This window comes from Pyrus communis, chromosome 5 (assembly GCF_963583255.1).
Source record: "Pyrus communis chromosome 5, drPyrComm1.1, whole genome shotgun sequence".
Taxonomy (NCBI): Eukaryota; Viridiplantae; Streptophyta; class Magnoliopsida; order Rosales; family Rosaceae; genus Pyrus; species Pyrus communis.
The window spans coordinates 19,694,175-19,709,930 of NC_084807.1; the positions used below are offsets into that span (position 1 = coordinate 19,694,175).

Consider the following 15,756-nt stretch of genomic DNA (forward strand, 5'->3'; position numbering starts at 1 on the left):
CAAAGGGAAAAAAAATTCGAAAAAGATATGCCCCTAGCAATTAAAATTTCCACTTGTATCTATAACAAAAAGTTGATATTCTGGGACATCATCTAATTTCGCTTCGCCAAATCTAACCAACTCTTTTGAGCTCTGATCTCATCTGAGGCATGACAAATCACACTATCCAGTTGGCAAAGAGTAGATTGCCAATTTCCTCTCTAAACTTTCGCCTAACTTTCAATGTAATTCCTAAACTTTTAAATTGGAAAATCAAGAACTTGAACTAATTTTTTTGGCCAATTTTTCCCCTACCGTTAGTTTTCTATAGATTAACAATAACTCTTTTCACGTGCACATCACATGACTCTCCTTTGAGAACAAAAACATCACTTCGCTAGACTTTCCAACATAAAAGCTATAGAATCACACAACTTTGTACGTATCAACATTCTAGAAATCTAAGGTTTTCAATTATTTTAAAAAACGAAGCAACTAAACTACCTTCACATGTCGTGCACATGTTTTTATTTAACAAAAATTTAGATGGAATGAATATAAAACTAACAGCATGAGGGAAATCAGCCAAAAAAATTAGTTTTGAGTCCTTAATTTTCCAATTAAAACGTTTAGGAAGGAATTCAAAAGCTAAGTGAAAGTTCAGAAGAAAAGCAAACAGTTTACGCAGTTGGCGAATATATGAAGATACAAAGCCTTCTAAACTTCAATCAAGTTATTTTGGCTAAGAAGAATTCGTACACACAAGCACCGAAAAAACTGAAACAAAAGCCAAGAACCTAGCAGCAAAACTAGTAACAGGATCAGAATTTGTGGCGCATTGCTACATGCATTTTATGAGTTACAAACTGTGACAGACATTATGTGCAGAACACATGCTTCCATCCCTAAAGCACTTGTGAACTAAATCTGTCTTCTCCCACCACTTGTTTCATCTGATGCCAAAATCCAGTGCATGCAAACGGACTTACAACACAACTCGTCTACCTAATCGCTTAAAGGCTAACGACCTGACAACTTTCGCTGCTTCGCTCCGATCTGTCACACATCACCGAGCACAGCAGCTACTTTAGGAAAACACCTACTATCAACAGACACATGTTTCCATATGCAATCATCCATAAGGGCCAATTCACTTGCCGTCCTCTCCATCACCATTTCCATGCCCACCGGCTGAGGTCCCCTGGCCATCACCACCTGCCCCAGAATCAGAGGCGTCTTGCTTGCTTCCTCCACGCCCATCATTTGGGCCTCCAGCTGAATTTGGGCCACCACTACCACCACCATGTGTGGCCTCAGTATGAAGCATGGAAGGCATGCCATTAGGCCCTCCAGGTCTCATTCCCATTTGCCCTTGCATGGCTTGTTGGTGCTGCTGTGGATCGTGCATTTGATGCATGTTATTGAACTGCATCGGCATCTTTGGGGAGAAAATACCCTGTTGCTGAGCCATTGCTGCTGCCTGAGGATGTTGCATGTAATATCCCGCCTGTTGCATAGCAGGATGTGGGGCCATCTGCAAGTGTTGAAACATAGATGATAAGCATGGATAGAAAAGACGAATCAGTAAAACATCAAGTCATGCTTACTACTCCCACCTGGGGAGGCGCAGCTGGTGCCTGTGGTTGCGCATCGGCAATTGCTGCTAAATACATCAGATTCTTTTGAAGCAGAGCCTGGTACCTAAATCACCAAATTTGCAATAAGAAAAATCATATCCAAAAATCATAATAGGGAGACCGCCATGAAATGAATGGCCAATGGTAACACCACACTCCACACACCCCCCCCCCCCCCCCCCCTCTCCTTTCTTCTTCTCCCATATCAATAAATGCGTAAAATCAGTTTAACTAATCCAACAATTAGAATAGTAAACAAGTTCTTAACATTAAGGATCTTATTATCAATGATACCAATACAAAACATGAGGCTAGTTCGAAATTCTAGCATCTCTAACCAGTCAGATTAAGCTCTCTAATTTATAAGAGACAAGTGCAATCAATTGTATACAGCCCCAGCATATAACTAAAAACATAATTCACACAAATGCATGTGTGTCTCGGTGTGTGTGTGTGTGTGTGTGAGAGAGAGAGAGAGAGAGAGAGTGAGCGAGAGAGAGAGGGTTTACTGAGCACATTCAGCAAGTTTTCCAAGATTTTGATTATCCAATATTGCCAGAATCAACTTTTTGTTGTCATCAAGGTACTGCATCAAGAATTTAAAAACACATTATTAATAGATACTTTAAATTCCGATGCACATCAAGTGAGATCCAATAGCATACTTAATAATCAAGGTGGATATCCAGAAATATCAACAACAAAATAACTGTACCACAGACAACTTAGATCCAAGTTATATCAACGGTGCCAGTAATTATCAGCCTATTATAAATTCAGGGGAAAGTAATTAAATCAATTAAAACCATACATGAAGAGAGCAACATTGTACATGATGCAAAAAAAGGCTACAGTCATCCTCAAATCTGAAGATGACAAGTAACAACATAAGATACTAGCATCTAATGCTGGTAATGATCATCGTATGTCTTAATTCTTCATCAATTTTAGGTTCAAAAAAGTATAATTCAACCTTTCAAATGAGCTTCTCGGTTATATGGAAATTTTTGGAAAAACATCAACCTTATCTGTGACTTTATCTAACTACTCACTAGCTTAGGGTTTCAGACAATGAAGATTTGGGAGAGAGTAACTGAGCATAGATTGAAGCAAGAAACACGGTCTCAGACAATCAATTCGGGTTCATACTAGGGCACTCGATTATGGAGGTAATCTATCTCTTACAAAAATTGATGAAATAATATAGAGGCATGCAAAAGAATTTGAACATGGTCTTCATAGATTTGGAAAAAGCGTATAATAAGGTCCCAAGAAAAATTCTTTGGACGATTCTAGAGAAAAAGGAGTATGAGTAGCACATATCCAAGTAATAAAGAATAAGTATGATATGTATGATGGAGCAAGGACTACACTAAGAACTCATGAAGGACAACTGAAAGCTTTCCCATAACCATAGGGTTACACCAAGGCTCAACTTTAGGTCTTACCATTTTGCATTGGTAATGGACGAGTTAACGATACATATTCAAGATGATATCCCTTGGTATATGCTTTTCGCAGAAGACAAAGTGAGTGCTGATAGATGAAACGCATGTGGGAGTAAATACAAAACTTAACCTTTGGCGGGAGGTGTTAGGAATCTAAAGGTCTTCGTCTAAGTAGGTCAAAGACAGAATATATAGGGTGCAAGTTATGTGGGAATGGGGTTCCGAATGAGATAGGGGTGAGGATTGGAGACTAGGAAGTACCGAAGATTTGAACCCTTCGTTATTTTGGATCTATCTTGCAAAAGAAAATAGAATTGAATGGATATCCCAACCATAGAATACAAGCTAGATGGATGAAATGGAAGATAAGATAAGAGAAAACCGGTTAAGATGGTTTGGACATGTGAACCGAGGACCTACAAATGCTCCAGTTAATGCGATTATGAGATTGAGGCTCGGGGCAAAGGGGGTAGATGAAGACCTTAGAAGACTTAGAGAGAGAATTTAAGAAAAGATATGGAGTACTTGGAGCTATGGAATACTTGGAGCAAAACCGGACACAGTGGTGTTCTAGGATTCATACAGCTAACCCCACTTAGTGGGATAAGGCTTTGTTGTTGTATCAAGAATCCTGGTCTCGTAAATAAGAACAGACATCTTAGGTGACAAGAGAACTATATCATGTCTGCCTTGATCTCCAATTCAGGGGAGACTGGTAACCAGTGAAACAAAATCTGCACAGCAGTAGAGTAACTAGATAGCTTCTCAACATGAAATCCAGTGGCCAGAAGGCTGATCGAGGGAAAAATCTTAACAGACAATAAATATTGAGTTAATATTTGATTTCCGTCTGCATAGACGCTGCTTACAACATGAATCAGTATTCTTAATTTCTTATTGGTTTCGTTGTTCTCTTCACACTCTCAGCCAACAGTAGTTCAAAACTCTATAAATGATCATCACCTATGATACATCAGTCCACCATAAAACTATACAACAACAGCGGGACTTATCGAATTCCTCCCTAAATATCGTCAGCTAAAGGGCTCTCTTATATGCAGAACAAAATTTAACAAATTTTATTCAAGTAATCACAACTAACATAACAAAAAATTAAGGAAAAACCCAGAAAACAATTAACAGTTAACAGTTTCAAATAAACAAGGGGAAAAGGGTACCTTCTGAATTTGCTCGGTGGTGATGTTAGTGGGAGGAAATGAAGGCATGACGGGGATCATTTGCGGTGGCTGCTGCATCTTTTTTTCTTCCAAAATTCTCTCTGGTTTGGGGAATACAAAACCCTAACCCTAAATCAGCCCCCAAAAGAGAAACAAAATCAATTAGAAGCAGAATTAAGAGGAAAAGGGACGAAGTTAATGGGGTTGAGAGACAGAGAGAGACAAGGGAAGGGCGGTCGAGTGAGAGTAGAGGAAAGGGGGAGGTGGGAACAAAGATTTTGAAAGCGGATTTAGGGGAACATCTTTTCGGTTTTCGGTTTTGGATGTCGACGAGGTTTCTCGACTTTTAAAGACAAAATAAAACAAAAAATAAAAATTCTTTTATAATTTCTACATTTACAGCTTTAATAAGCTGACAAAAATTACTCATGTTAGAGCACTTCCAGTGTTGGAAGCCTCAGGACAACTGCTCATTAAATCCCCTCAAATGAATAGTAATTATCATTGATAAACAATAATTATATTTTGCATCTACATCTCTAAATTGAATAGTTATGGCAATAGGTAATAAAATATTAGTATTTTTTATTTTATAAAATAATAAAAAATAATTTTGTTTGTAATTTTAGATAGGATTTTTAATCTGTCTCGTTGCCCCACGTGTCATTAAATAAGAAATTACAACTCAAAATATTTGAGAAAATATAAAATTGTGGTGTAAGGTTGAAAATAATGATAATATATTTATAGACAAGGTTCTATAAAACGATAGGAGCTAGTCGGGCGGTGGGCTAGCGCCTAAGCGGATTTAGGTAAATTTCTTATATATTTGTTGACCCTAAAAATTACAAAGCCTACGCGACGCGCATGCCGAATAACTAATGAGCTAACTACGTCATTCGGTTGATGCGAGGCGTGCCAACTCGTCGGCCGAGCTCGGCCGAGGAGTAAAATTTGTTGATGTTGCTTTGAGCGCGTTGCTGACTTCTTGATCTTTCAACTACGGCCGAGGAAGGAACAAGTCTCGACCTTTAGGTTCTCGAGCCTGAAGACAAGGTTGCTCGTTCTGCGAAGTTCATGAATCGTCGGTGCCGGATTCGGTCACAGTGATTATATTCGTAAGAGTATAAGCACGTCGAATCGACATCAAACTATATGGACACAAGTACTCAAAGGAGATGTATGTCTTGATGGTAAATGTGGTTCGGCCGTCAGAATGCCGAACTCTGAAACTCACTTGTGAGTATCCAATCCTAAAATCATTCGGCGTTCAATGTGCCGAATGTCATAACTTGTAACACCTTACTTCATCGAGAAGGCTAATAACATGACCTCTGCCAATAAGGATTTGAAAACCCTTCTCGACCGAGACTTGGATAGGTAACCAGTTGGCCTCGACGCAGTGTTATTTATCCAAACTGAAGGTGCTCCTTAGTCGGCTGATTCTACGGCAACAATGCTGTTTATCCAAACTGAAGATGTTCGCTGGTTGCCTTCACAATGCTGTTTATCCAAACTGAAGATGTGTCGGCGGAAAAAGAAAATAAAAAAATCTCAAGATGTTTGAGAGGTTTGCGTAGGGCAATTGTGTGTTGAATTGGAGAAAAGTTGAATGATGCACTCTACTCTCTATTTATAGCAACAAATCTTCCTTACAATCAAGTTGAAACCATACTCGGACTAAGACTCCTTATTCTGATCTGACTCTATCTCGACCAATCCTACTCTTATTAGGACTTTGAACTCACCCCCCTTTTTAGGCCGTATCCATTGCTGGTCGAGAATCCATATTGCATTAGGACCCCTTATCGTACTGGGACTTCGACCCATCACTCCTTCTTGCAATAGGACTCGACCACCTTCACTGAACAACCCAGGACCGCTAGGCAGCCCATAGTATACTTGGAAAAGCCTTGGGCCGAACATAAATCTACGCTCGGCCCGATAATATTATTTTGGGCCCAAACAATATTGTATGAATTAATTAAATTAACTATATCAGATGTAAATAATTATTGAATAATATGTTATTTCTTATAGAAGAACATACAAATATGAATGTTTTATGTACATATATAATATGCTTGCCTAGGAAAAAAAATACAAAATATTATCTAAATAATTTATAATTTATATAACATACATATAATATAATATACAGACATACGTGTATATATATATATCCTAAACTTGTAAGTGGGTGATGACATATAACATTTATATAAAAAGCCCACACAAGTAGGTGGTCCTTAGTCATCAGTCATCACCCTTCAAGTAGTAGTTGTCCAACTTGTTTCACATCACCCAAGGTAGACCTCAATCATCACCAGCTTTTTACATTGGAAAGTGAAATGTCATTTATATAACCTGTTCGTTTCTTCTTTGCCTTTTCAGAACCTCAAAATTGGATCTTTTAGTCTCTCTTTCTCTCTCTGCACTCTCTTCCCTCACCTTCGTTCTTCTTCTTCGCCCTTTCAGAAGAATTAAAACCTCAAAATTGGATCTCAAATCCAACTTGCACCACCATAGAATGAAATGTTTAATAGTCTCTCTCTCTCTCAGGGGCTCTACAAAATTGCAGCGAGTTTGGGATTTGCAACGAGATTCAAACCGCCTAAACTGCCGTATAGCGAGCGCCTATGCGGCAGCCTAAGTCCTGCCTGCCTAATTGAACGTTTTGGTCTAAATCAGGTCAGAGCTTCACTGCCTAGCGCCTAGGCCGATTTTTAGAACACTGTTTATAGAAAAATTAAATCAATTTTTTTTTTCTTTTATACTTTTTCGGATTTTTTTTATTAATTTTTTACATTTTTAATTAATTCTTTACATTTTTTTATTAATTTTTTATGTGGTTGATGTCATCCTAACGTCAGTCGTGCATCAGTGCCCTCAGGCACTCGGGTCATTGATTCCTGCCTCCCCTCTCCCGCAGGCCCGCCCCTAGCCCAATTGGCCGCATGGGTTGGAGCAAGGAAGGCTGGCTATTGGGTTTTTTTGGTCCCCTGTCCATCGGGCTATGCCCTTCGGTGGACTTACTCTTATGTACTAGAGAATCTACCACTTAAAAAGGGAACTCTCTATATTCTTTGTCACTTTCATGTTTTTGACACAATGCGTTATAATATTATTACGGGAACTGCCGTTAAACTATGAGTTGACATAAAATTCATGTAGAATTCCACTTTGAGAGAGTTCTCATAATATTTTTGATAATGATGTTGAACACTAATAACTAACTATTTAATCTACTAACAGTAATAAATTGTATTTATGTGTCCATAATTGGTACTTAAATTGTCTGTATTATAATTGATTGTGTTTGATAATTAAGATTTGATCGTGGAATTGGAAACCATCAATTTAGCTCAATGAGAAAAATCCAAATCTTCAATCTATTGAAATTCTCATTAAAAAAAAACATTTCTAAAAATATAAATAATTTACCTTTTCTGCCATCTTTTTTTTTTTTTTTTTTGTCAGAAGATAGAATTTTATTGGTTTAAATACGAGTAGTTACATTTACATCTTCTACTAAAACATTAAAAAGAAACTGTGGACCTTTTCTGCCATTTGACTGTGAAAATATTTTAGTATATAGAAATTAATTAATTTTTTGCTCAAAAGTATAAAGAAATGATTTGTTTGTCTGAGAAAGAGGAGAGAGAAAGAATGAGAGAACTGAAACGGTGGAATGAGTTTGTGACAGATCCTCCGACACGCCCAAAGTACCAAAGGATCAGGATCTTCTCCTGAGTAAAGGGTGAGGATCCTTTTGACCAAACCCATCGAACCGTTGAAATTTTAACTAACGGTTACAAACAAGGCCTCTAAAAGTGATCAGTTACTACTGTTGAAGTAAAAGTCAGAGGAGAAGTCGACTTTTCACTCAGCAAAGTCCCTCCCCACTTCCAACTCCAAATCTTGGAACACTCCAATCCTACTCCGAAACACCTTAATCCTGGCTCCTAACATCTGGAAACGCCTCTTACCATCACGAACCAGGGGGCCAATCACCCTCCCCCAGTTCCCAATCGACATATCTCGGCCGTTCCGAATCCCAACCAATCCCTGAATGAAGATAAACCTCTTCAGGCTCTGCTTCAGCCTCAAAGTCATCGGCTACTTCACGATCCTCCTCGTTGTTGCCATCATCTCCGTCTCCTACTATACCATCGTTGTCGTCACTTGGGCACCGAAGCTACTGCACGGCGGGGTGCACTCGTTTCTAGCTTTCTTCATCATCGTAATGTTCCATATTCTGGTAATTCTCAACTTGTTCAGTCATGGATGCTTCAACTTGAGAAAATATAAAATTATGGTGTAAGGTCAAAGATAATGATAAGATAGTTATAGGCAAGGTTCTAAAAAACAGTAGGCGCTAGTCGGGTAGTGGGCTAACGCCTAGCGCCTAGGCGGGATCTAGGCAGGAGCCTAGGAGAATTTAGGTAAATTTCTTATATATTATATGAATTAATTAAATTTACTATTTCAGATGTAAATAATTTATAATTTATATATATATATATATATAATATATCCCAAACTCATAAGTGTGTGATGACATATAACATTTATATAAAAAGCCCACACAAGTGGGTGGTCCTCAGTCATCAGTCATCACCCTTCAAGTAGTAGTTGTCCACCCTATTTCACATCACCCAAGGTAGACCTCAGTCATCACCAGTTTTTTACCTTGGAAAGTGAAATGTCATTTGTATAACTTGTTCGTTTCTTCTTCTTGGCCTTTTCAGAACCTCAAAATTGGATCTTTTAGTCTCTCTCTCTCTCTCTCTCTTTCTCTCTCTCTTCGCACTCTCTTCCCTCATTTTCGTTCTTCTTCTTCGCCCTTTTAGAAGAATCAGAACCTCAAAATTGGATCTCAAATCCAACTTGCGGCACCACATAATGAAATGTTTCCTCTCTATCTCCCTCCCTCACTCCCTCTCTCTCTCTTTCTCTTCGCACTCTCTCTTCCTCTTCGCACTCTCTCTTCCCTTATCTTCACAAAGACTAGCTGCAAAATTCATCGAGGGTTTGCAAAATTGCAGCGAGTTTGGGATTTGCAGCGAGATTCAAACTGCCTAAACTACCCGCTTGGCGAGCGCCTAGGCGGGGAGGACGCCTAGGCGGCTGCCTAAGTCCTCCCCGCCAAACTGAACGTTTTGGTCTAAATCGGGTCGGAGCTCCATCGCCTAGCGCCTAGGCCGATTTTTAGAACATTGTTTATAGAAAAATTAAATCATTTTTTTTACTTTTATATTTTTTCAGATTTTTTATTTATTAATTTTTTACATTTTTTTATTAATTTTTTTATGTGGCCGACGTCACCCTAACGTCAGCCGTGCATCAGCGCCCTCAGGCACTTGGCCCGTTGATTTCTGCCTCACCTCTCCCACGGGTTCGCCCCTAGCCCAATTGCCCGCATGGGTTGGAGCAAGGAAGGTTGGCTATTGGGTTTTTTTGGCCCCCTGTCCACCGGGCTATACCCTCCGGTGGACTTGCTCTTATGTACTAGAGAACCTGCCGCTTAAAAAGGGAACTCTCTATATTCTTTGTCACTTCATGTGTTTTGGCACAATGCGTTATAACATGATTACGAGAATTGACGTTAAACTATGAGTTGACATAAAATTCATGTAGAATTCCACTTTGAGAGAGTTCTCATAATATCTTTGATAATAATGTCAAATACTAATAACTAATTATTTAATCTACTAACAATAATAAATTGTATTTATGTGTCCATAATTAGTACTTAAATTATTTGCATTATAAGAGCGATTGTGTTTGATAATTAAGATTTGATCGTGGAATTGGAAACCATCAATTTAGTTCAATGAGAAAAATCTAAATCTTCAATCTATTGAAATTCTCATTAAAAAAATATTTCTAAAATATAAATAATTTACCTTTTCTGCCATCTTTTTTTTTTTGTCAAAAAATAGAATTTTAATGGCTTAAATAGAGTAGCTACATTTGCATCTTCTCCTAAAACATTAAAAAGAAGTCTGCCATCTGACTGTGAAAATATTTTAGTATAAAGAAATTAATTAATTATTTGTTCAAAAGTATAAAGAAATGATTTGTTTGTCTGAGAAAGAGGAGAGAGAAAGAAAGGGAGAACTGAAACGGTGGAATGAGTTTGTGACAGATCCTACGACACGCCCAAAGTACCAAACTCAGTTACTACTGTTGGAGTAAAAGTCAGAGGAGAAGTCGACTTTTCACTCAGCAAAGTCCCTTCCCACTTCCAAACACCTTAATCCTGGCTCCTAACATCTGGAAACGCTTCTTCCCACCGCGAACCAGGAGGCCAATCACCCTTCCCCGGTTCCCAATCGGCATATCTCTGCCGTTCCGAATCCCAACCAATCCCGGAATGAAGATAAACCTCTTCAGGCTCTGCTCCGGCCTCAAAGTCATCGGCTACTTCATGATCCTCCTCGTTGCTGCCATCATCTCCGTCTCCTACTATACCGTCGTCGTCGTCACTTGGGCACCCAAGCTGCTCCACGGCGGGGTGCACTCGTTTCTAGCTTTCTTCATCATCGTAATGTTCCATATTCTGGTAATTCTCAACTTGTTCAGTCATGGATGCTTCAAGTTTTCTCCTTTTTTTTCTGTTGTATTTAATTTTAATTAAAGGGTATTTGGAAAATTAGAAATTATAAACAACCCACTTTTTATTTTGCAAAAAGGATTTGTTTTTCGTTTTGTGGGTTGTGTGTTAATTCCAGTTGATTGATACGGTTAGATAGCGTTTAGGTACATTAATTAGACTGATAGCTGCTGCAATGGGCACAATTTAGATTAGTTTGTACAATTTACTAATTTAGATTAATGGATGAGCTTGGACGAAGTTGGTCTCGAATGTCTGACGAGCTAATAAGATTTTAATTTGAAATGAGACCCGAAATTTGGGGATACAAATCAAATATCGGGGTCAGTTGCTGGCTGGTTTACAACTCTTCTCAAAAACTTAGGTTAGTAAGTAGAGAGGTACATTTGATACTTATATCGAGAACCCGTGGGAGCTTTGAAGAAAGTTTAGGTTCCACAAACCAATTGGCAATATGGGGAGTAGCCCAACTCATTTATAAGCACTTGCAAGGTCCATCATCTCATCAATGTGGGACGCATTCTCAACATGCCCCCTCACGTGTGGCGAATTTTCAGGCCAAACAAGTGGACATCACGAATTGGGTGACATGAAGCATGTATGGCTGTTGGGCTTTATATGTGGAGCAACTTGCTCTGATACCATGAAGAAAGTTTAGGTTTCACCATAAAACCAATCGGCAATATGGGGAGTAGCCCAATTTACTTATAAGCACAAGCAAGGTCCGTCCTCTCATCAATGTGGGACGCAATTTCAACACGCTGCCATTGACAGATATTAAAGGAGTGAATGTTGATTCCTTGCCATGTAGAATTTTTTCAATCTTGTTATAGCAAACTTTAAAGAGAAAATACATTATTAAATAATGTTATTTGTTTATGACTTCTGAGAAAGCCAAATTGAGTAGAAATATTGATCTGAAAGAAAATTAACTCTTGTGTTTGGCCCTCGTTTTTTGCAGCTTGTAATGTTACTGTGGAGTTACTTTATGGTAGTCTTTAAAGACCCTGGTTCTGTTCCGGAAAACTGGAAACCTCTAATAGACGAGGAAAATTTGGAGGCTGGTAGTTCTCTGACATTGTCAGAAAATATCGAACCCAAGGCTTTCACTTCAACACAACCTTCAGATGGAGGAGAAAGACGACCACAAGTACGGTATTGTAGTCGATGCCAAAATGGCAAGCCACCACGATGCCATCATTGTTGTCTGTAAGCAACTTTCTGCTAAGGTTGACGATATATATATTGTTTACATTCAGCGATCAGCGAAACTGTCTATTAAGTGATAAAGAAAATAATTTGGTTTTCTTATATGCACTGTAGGTCAAAGATGTGTACTTAAGATGGATCACCATTGTGTTTGGGTGGTGAATTGTGTTGGTGCACGCAACTACAAGTTTTTTCTTCTTTTCTTGGTAATGCCATATTCCTTTGCAGTCACGAATTAAGAACTTTGTGTAGATTTCCTTCCCCACCAAATTTTTTGTTCAAGGGCCACAATCCGGCAGAATCTAGGGCTGGGAACAGGAGATGCTTGAGTTGTCTTTGACGTGTGTTGTGTTGGGGGAAGTGGGGTGGTGGAGAGAGCTGGGAAATGACAATATGAAATAAATACCTTCTGGCGTGCAAATAAATTAAAAGTGGGGATAATTGGCTATTTACTCTCCTTTTGGTTTTGCTCACTCTTTCCAGTTTCTGTTTGTGCCTTGAAAGCTTTATACATTTCTGGAGACGACGATGGATACCTTAGTTTTGCTGCCAAATTTTGTTGATTTTTTCTCTGACGCCAAGGATCATTCCGAATCTCCTGGCCATCTTGCAGTCATTTTTTTGACTTTTGGTAATATTCCACCGAGTAAATCATCGGTTCCACTTTCATTGTTTACGTGTTTCTTACAGATTGTTTACCTTGTTGCAGTGCTTAATTTAGCCTTTGCACTGAGTCTTCTTTGTTTTGTGGTTATGCATGGGTCCCTTCTGTCTAGCAACACCACTACAGTTGAGGTAATACACTCACCTGCTACTTTGTTTCTACTGTTTTTGAGATTTATGAACATTTGTGCAGCTTGCACTTATCATTTGAGACCTGAATTAATTTATACAGTTTCGCCAGTTGGTTATTACCTTCTGCTTGACTTTCTATATTAATTTTATGAACTTTTTTTTTTTTTTTACATGCATTGTAAGATAAGAACTTGCTATAGTTGCCTAAAATGATCCAAATTTCAGAGTAACCTGAATCTACAAAGAATTATATAACGCCACATATTTATCATATCTTATTAGATCGTATAATTAAATGCAACCATTTGAAACAATGTTTCAGGTTCATGAAAAGAAAGGAACAATCAGATGGAAGTATGACTTGGGCAGGAAGAAGAATTTTGAGCAGGTGGTACTCTCTCTCTCTCTCACTCACTGTTTATGTAAGCCCTTCTTCCATCAGACATTTGATGATTCTTAACCCTTTTCCCCATCCTGTAGGTTTTTGGCACGAAGAAGGCACTGTGGCTCTTACCACTGTTCTCAAAAGAGGATTTAGACAACGTACCTGCTCTTCGGGGACTGGAATTTCCGACACTTTCAGATACTGAGGCTTGATGCTTGGTGAACTCCCATACTTTTACCTCCCACCAGCCGTTTAGATATTTTTATGGACTCATACATACTGGTCACTTTGGGTCTGAAAAGGTGTGTTAATTACCCCGTGTCCAATTTAGTCAACTTAGTCTTTGGTTAGGAGAGGATCTAAATTTGAGTCGTGGTTTTCGTTTTATATTTTTGAAAATTGAAGAAAAATTGGCTTCAGAAGGATCATCCTAACAGGAAAACTCAGTTAGCAACCCATCAATTGTTATACAAATTGTTTTTCTGCTCCATTTTTTGCCCCTCATCCAAACTATGTGTACCCCAATTTCTTGGATACGGGAAAGAAGCCGTGTTGAAGTAGTCGCGTCAAAGATATTATACTGAAATGTTCATAAATCTATATGGATGTGTAGCTTAGTTTGCCCTACCTCCTCGAATTATTCGTTGCCGGAAATTGTGATTTCCAGTAACTCATATTCACATTGCAAGGGATGTTCATGTGCGCTTGGGGTGATAATTTGGATGTCCAGTTGGCTGAAAACTGGGTTGATGTTCTCACCAAATATTTTCTGATCATAAATCAAGGCGAATGTGTGCACCACTAGTTAAAGGTAGTTTTGATTAACTTCCTCCCTCTCTTCTTTCTTTCAAATTTAACTGTTAATCTTCAGCAAAAAAATTTGCTTATTTTTAGCTACGCTCCTAGAATTTCATTTTGATCTCACTTTACCTTCTGTAACTCAAAAGTCATCACTTTATTCCTTGAAACTCAATTCGTTCCATTTGACTTGTGAACTCTCTCCTCCCTAAAACTTATAGGTCACTTCCTGAAACATATGTGGGACCTAACACACAATAAAACTGTGCCACATTTGCAATAAATTTGACTATAAACTTCGATTATGAATTAACATCTAACAATCAGAGAATATTAAGTTTAAAAGAAATTGAAGAGATGAAAAAAATGAAAAAGAAATTGATTAGCTTGGCACACTCAAATCAAATTCACGTTAGAAATTGACATATCGAAGGTAATGTGGAGCGAATTTTGAGTTTTGTAGAGACGATTTTTAGGTTTCAGGGGGTAAAATAAGATCAAAATCGAGTTTCAAGAGACGGAGTGGTGTGAACCATAAATTTCAAGAAATAAAGTGATGACTTTTGAATTACAAAAATGAAATTAGATTAAAATCAAATTTAAAAAAGTGTAACTAAAACCAGGCCAAGCAAGTTTCAGGTAGCGTGAGTACTTAGTCCCAACTCTTGCAAGGGGACAGAGGACAGAGGTACAATATTTAAGTCTACATGATACGTGTTGTTTTGCGAGTGGTTACACGTCACGAAAGAGAAGATGCCCGGGAAGATTTTATATTTATGAGTATCAATATTATTCGCAACCATGCAATACTAGGGAAGGCAACATCTTAACCTCTACTTTTTTTTATAATTTATATAATAATGTTATTCTTACTATAATTTTATACTATATTTTTTTACCATCTTAGATGACAGATGAGTTGGACAACCACATCATCTAAATTAATTAACATTTAATTAAAATGTTAATCAATAATTAATAAAAATATTGTTAATTAAATAATGATTGTGGTATACGATGAGTCTCCTTCTTCCACCTAAGATTGTTTAAGTGTTTTAATTAATAAAAAATTTAAATTAAATGATGTAGCTTGTCCAACTCATCTGCCACTTAAGATGATAAAGAAATGTGGTATAAAATTGTGGTAAGAATAACATTATTCTAATTCAATTTATAACATAAACTTGATTCAAACAGCTCTCTAACCTTTTAATTATTTAATAATGAATCAATGATGAAATTACACCCACACAAACCTGAGACTTATCCCAACCAATCTCCTTGTTTCTTTCTGATTAAACTGATTACTAATGCTGTTAAATTATTTTTAAACTATTCCATATAATCTGGGTTTTCAAACCCATGATGTAATCATGAAATTATATATACATGCAACCCACAGTTGTTTAGGTAGGTAACTGAAGTGAAAAACCTGAGTTCCTAAGTTTTACATGGTTTCTAGAGCATTTTTTGTCTAACGACAAGGATCTTAGACCTTTCTTTTTCCATCACTGCTTCCATGGCTCAAAACAAAGATACTGCTTCCCCAACTACCAACCACATCCTTTCTTTTTCCATCACTGCTTCCATGGCTCAAAACAAAGATACTGCTTCCCCAACTACCAACCACACCCCCCCCCCCCCAAGATAACCATTTCCATCCTTTTTATCCTCTATGACTATTGTAGTGCACATTAAGCTTGATAGG

At 37.9% G+C, this 15,756-nt stretch overlaps 2 protein-coding genes across 2 annotated transcripts; one reads left to right on the top strand and one right to left on the bottom strand.

The window, feature by feature from the left end:
• Window positions 1–645: 645 nt before the first annotated feature.
• LOC137733887 (GRF1-interacting factor 3-like) lies at window positions 646–4,578 on the bottom strand. The gene is made up of 4 exons (XM_068473090.1): window positions 4,243–4,578; window positions 2,126–2,202; window positions 1,596–1,680; window positions 646–1,513 (listed from the first exon to the last, which is right to left on the bottom strand). The coding sequence occupies exons 1-4, from the start codon at window positions 4,318–4,320 to the stop codon at window positions 1,130–1,132; spliced, it is 624 nt and encodes a 207-aa protein (XP_068329191.1). The 5' UTR covers window positions 4,321–4,578; the 3' UTR covers window positions 646–1,129.
• A 5,907-nt stretch (window positions 4,579–10,485) lies between these two features.
• Window positions 10,486–14,164, top strand: LOC137734125 (probable protein S-acyltransferase 12). The gene is made up of 7 exons (XM_068473414.1): window positions 10,486–10,810; window positions 11,823–12,066; window positions 12,185–12,276; window positions 12,575–12,701; window positions 12,780–12,865; window positions 13,188–13,253; window positions 13,346–14,164. The coding sequence occupies exons 1-7, from the start codon at window positions 10,622–10,624 to the stop codon at window positions 13,460–13,462; spliced, it is 921 nt and encodes a 306-aa protein (XP_068329515.1). The 5' UTR covers window positions 10,486–10,621; the 3' UTR covers window positions 13,463–14,164.
• The last annotated feature ends 1,592 nt before the right edge of the window (window positions 14,165–15,756 follow it).

Excerpts from the sequence above, each read along its gene's own strand:
- LOC137733887 (XM_068473090.1), bottom strand. The coding sequence starts at position 4,320 with ATGCAGCAGCCACCGCAAATGATCCCCGTCATGCCTTCATTTCCTCCC. Across the intron at positions 2,203-4,242 it reads CCACCGAGCAAATTCAGAAG|TACCTTGATGACAACAAAAA; the intron begins GTACCCTTTTCC and ends TTCTTGATGCAG. Across the intron at positions 1,514-1,595 it reads CACCAGCTGCGCCTCCCCAG|ATGGCCCCACATCCTGCTAT; the intron begins GTGGGAGTAGTA and ends CAACACTTGCAG.
- LOC137734125 (XM_068473414.1), top strand. The coding sequence starts at position 10,622 with ATGAAGATAAACCTCTTCAGGCTCTGCTCCGGCCTCAAAGTCATCGGC. Across the intron at positions 10,811-11,822 it reads TCGTAATGTTCCATATTCTG|CTTGTAATGTTACTGTGGAG; the intron begins GTAATTCTCAAC and ends CGTTTTTTGCAG. Across the intron at positions 12,702-12,779 it reads AGTCATTTTTTTGACTTTTG|TGCTTAATTTAGCCTTTGCA; the intron begins GTAATATTCCAC and ends ACCTTGTTGCAG.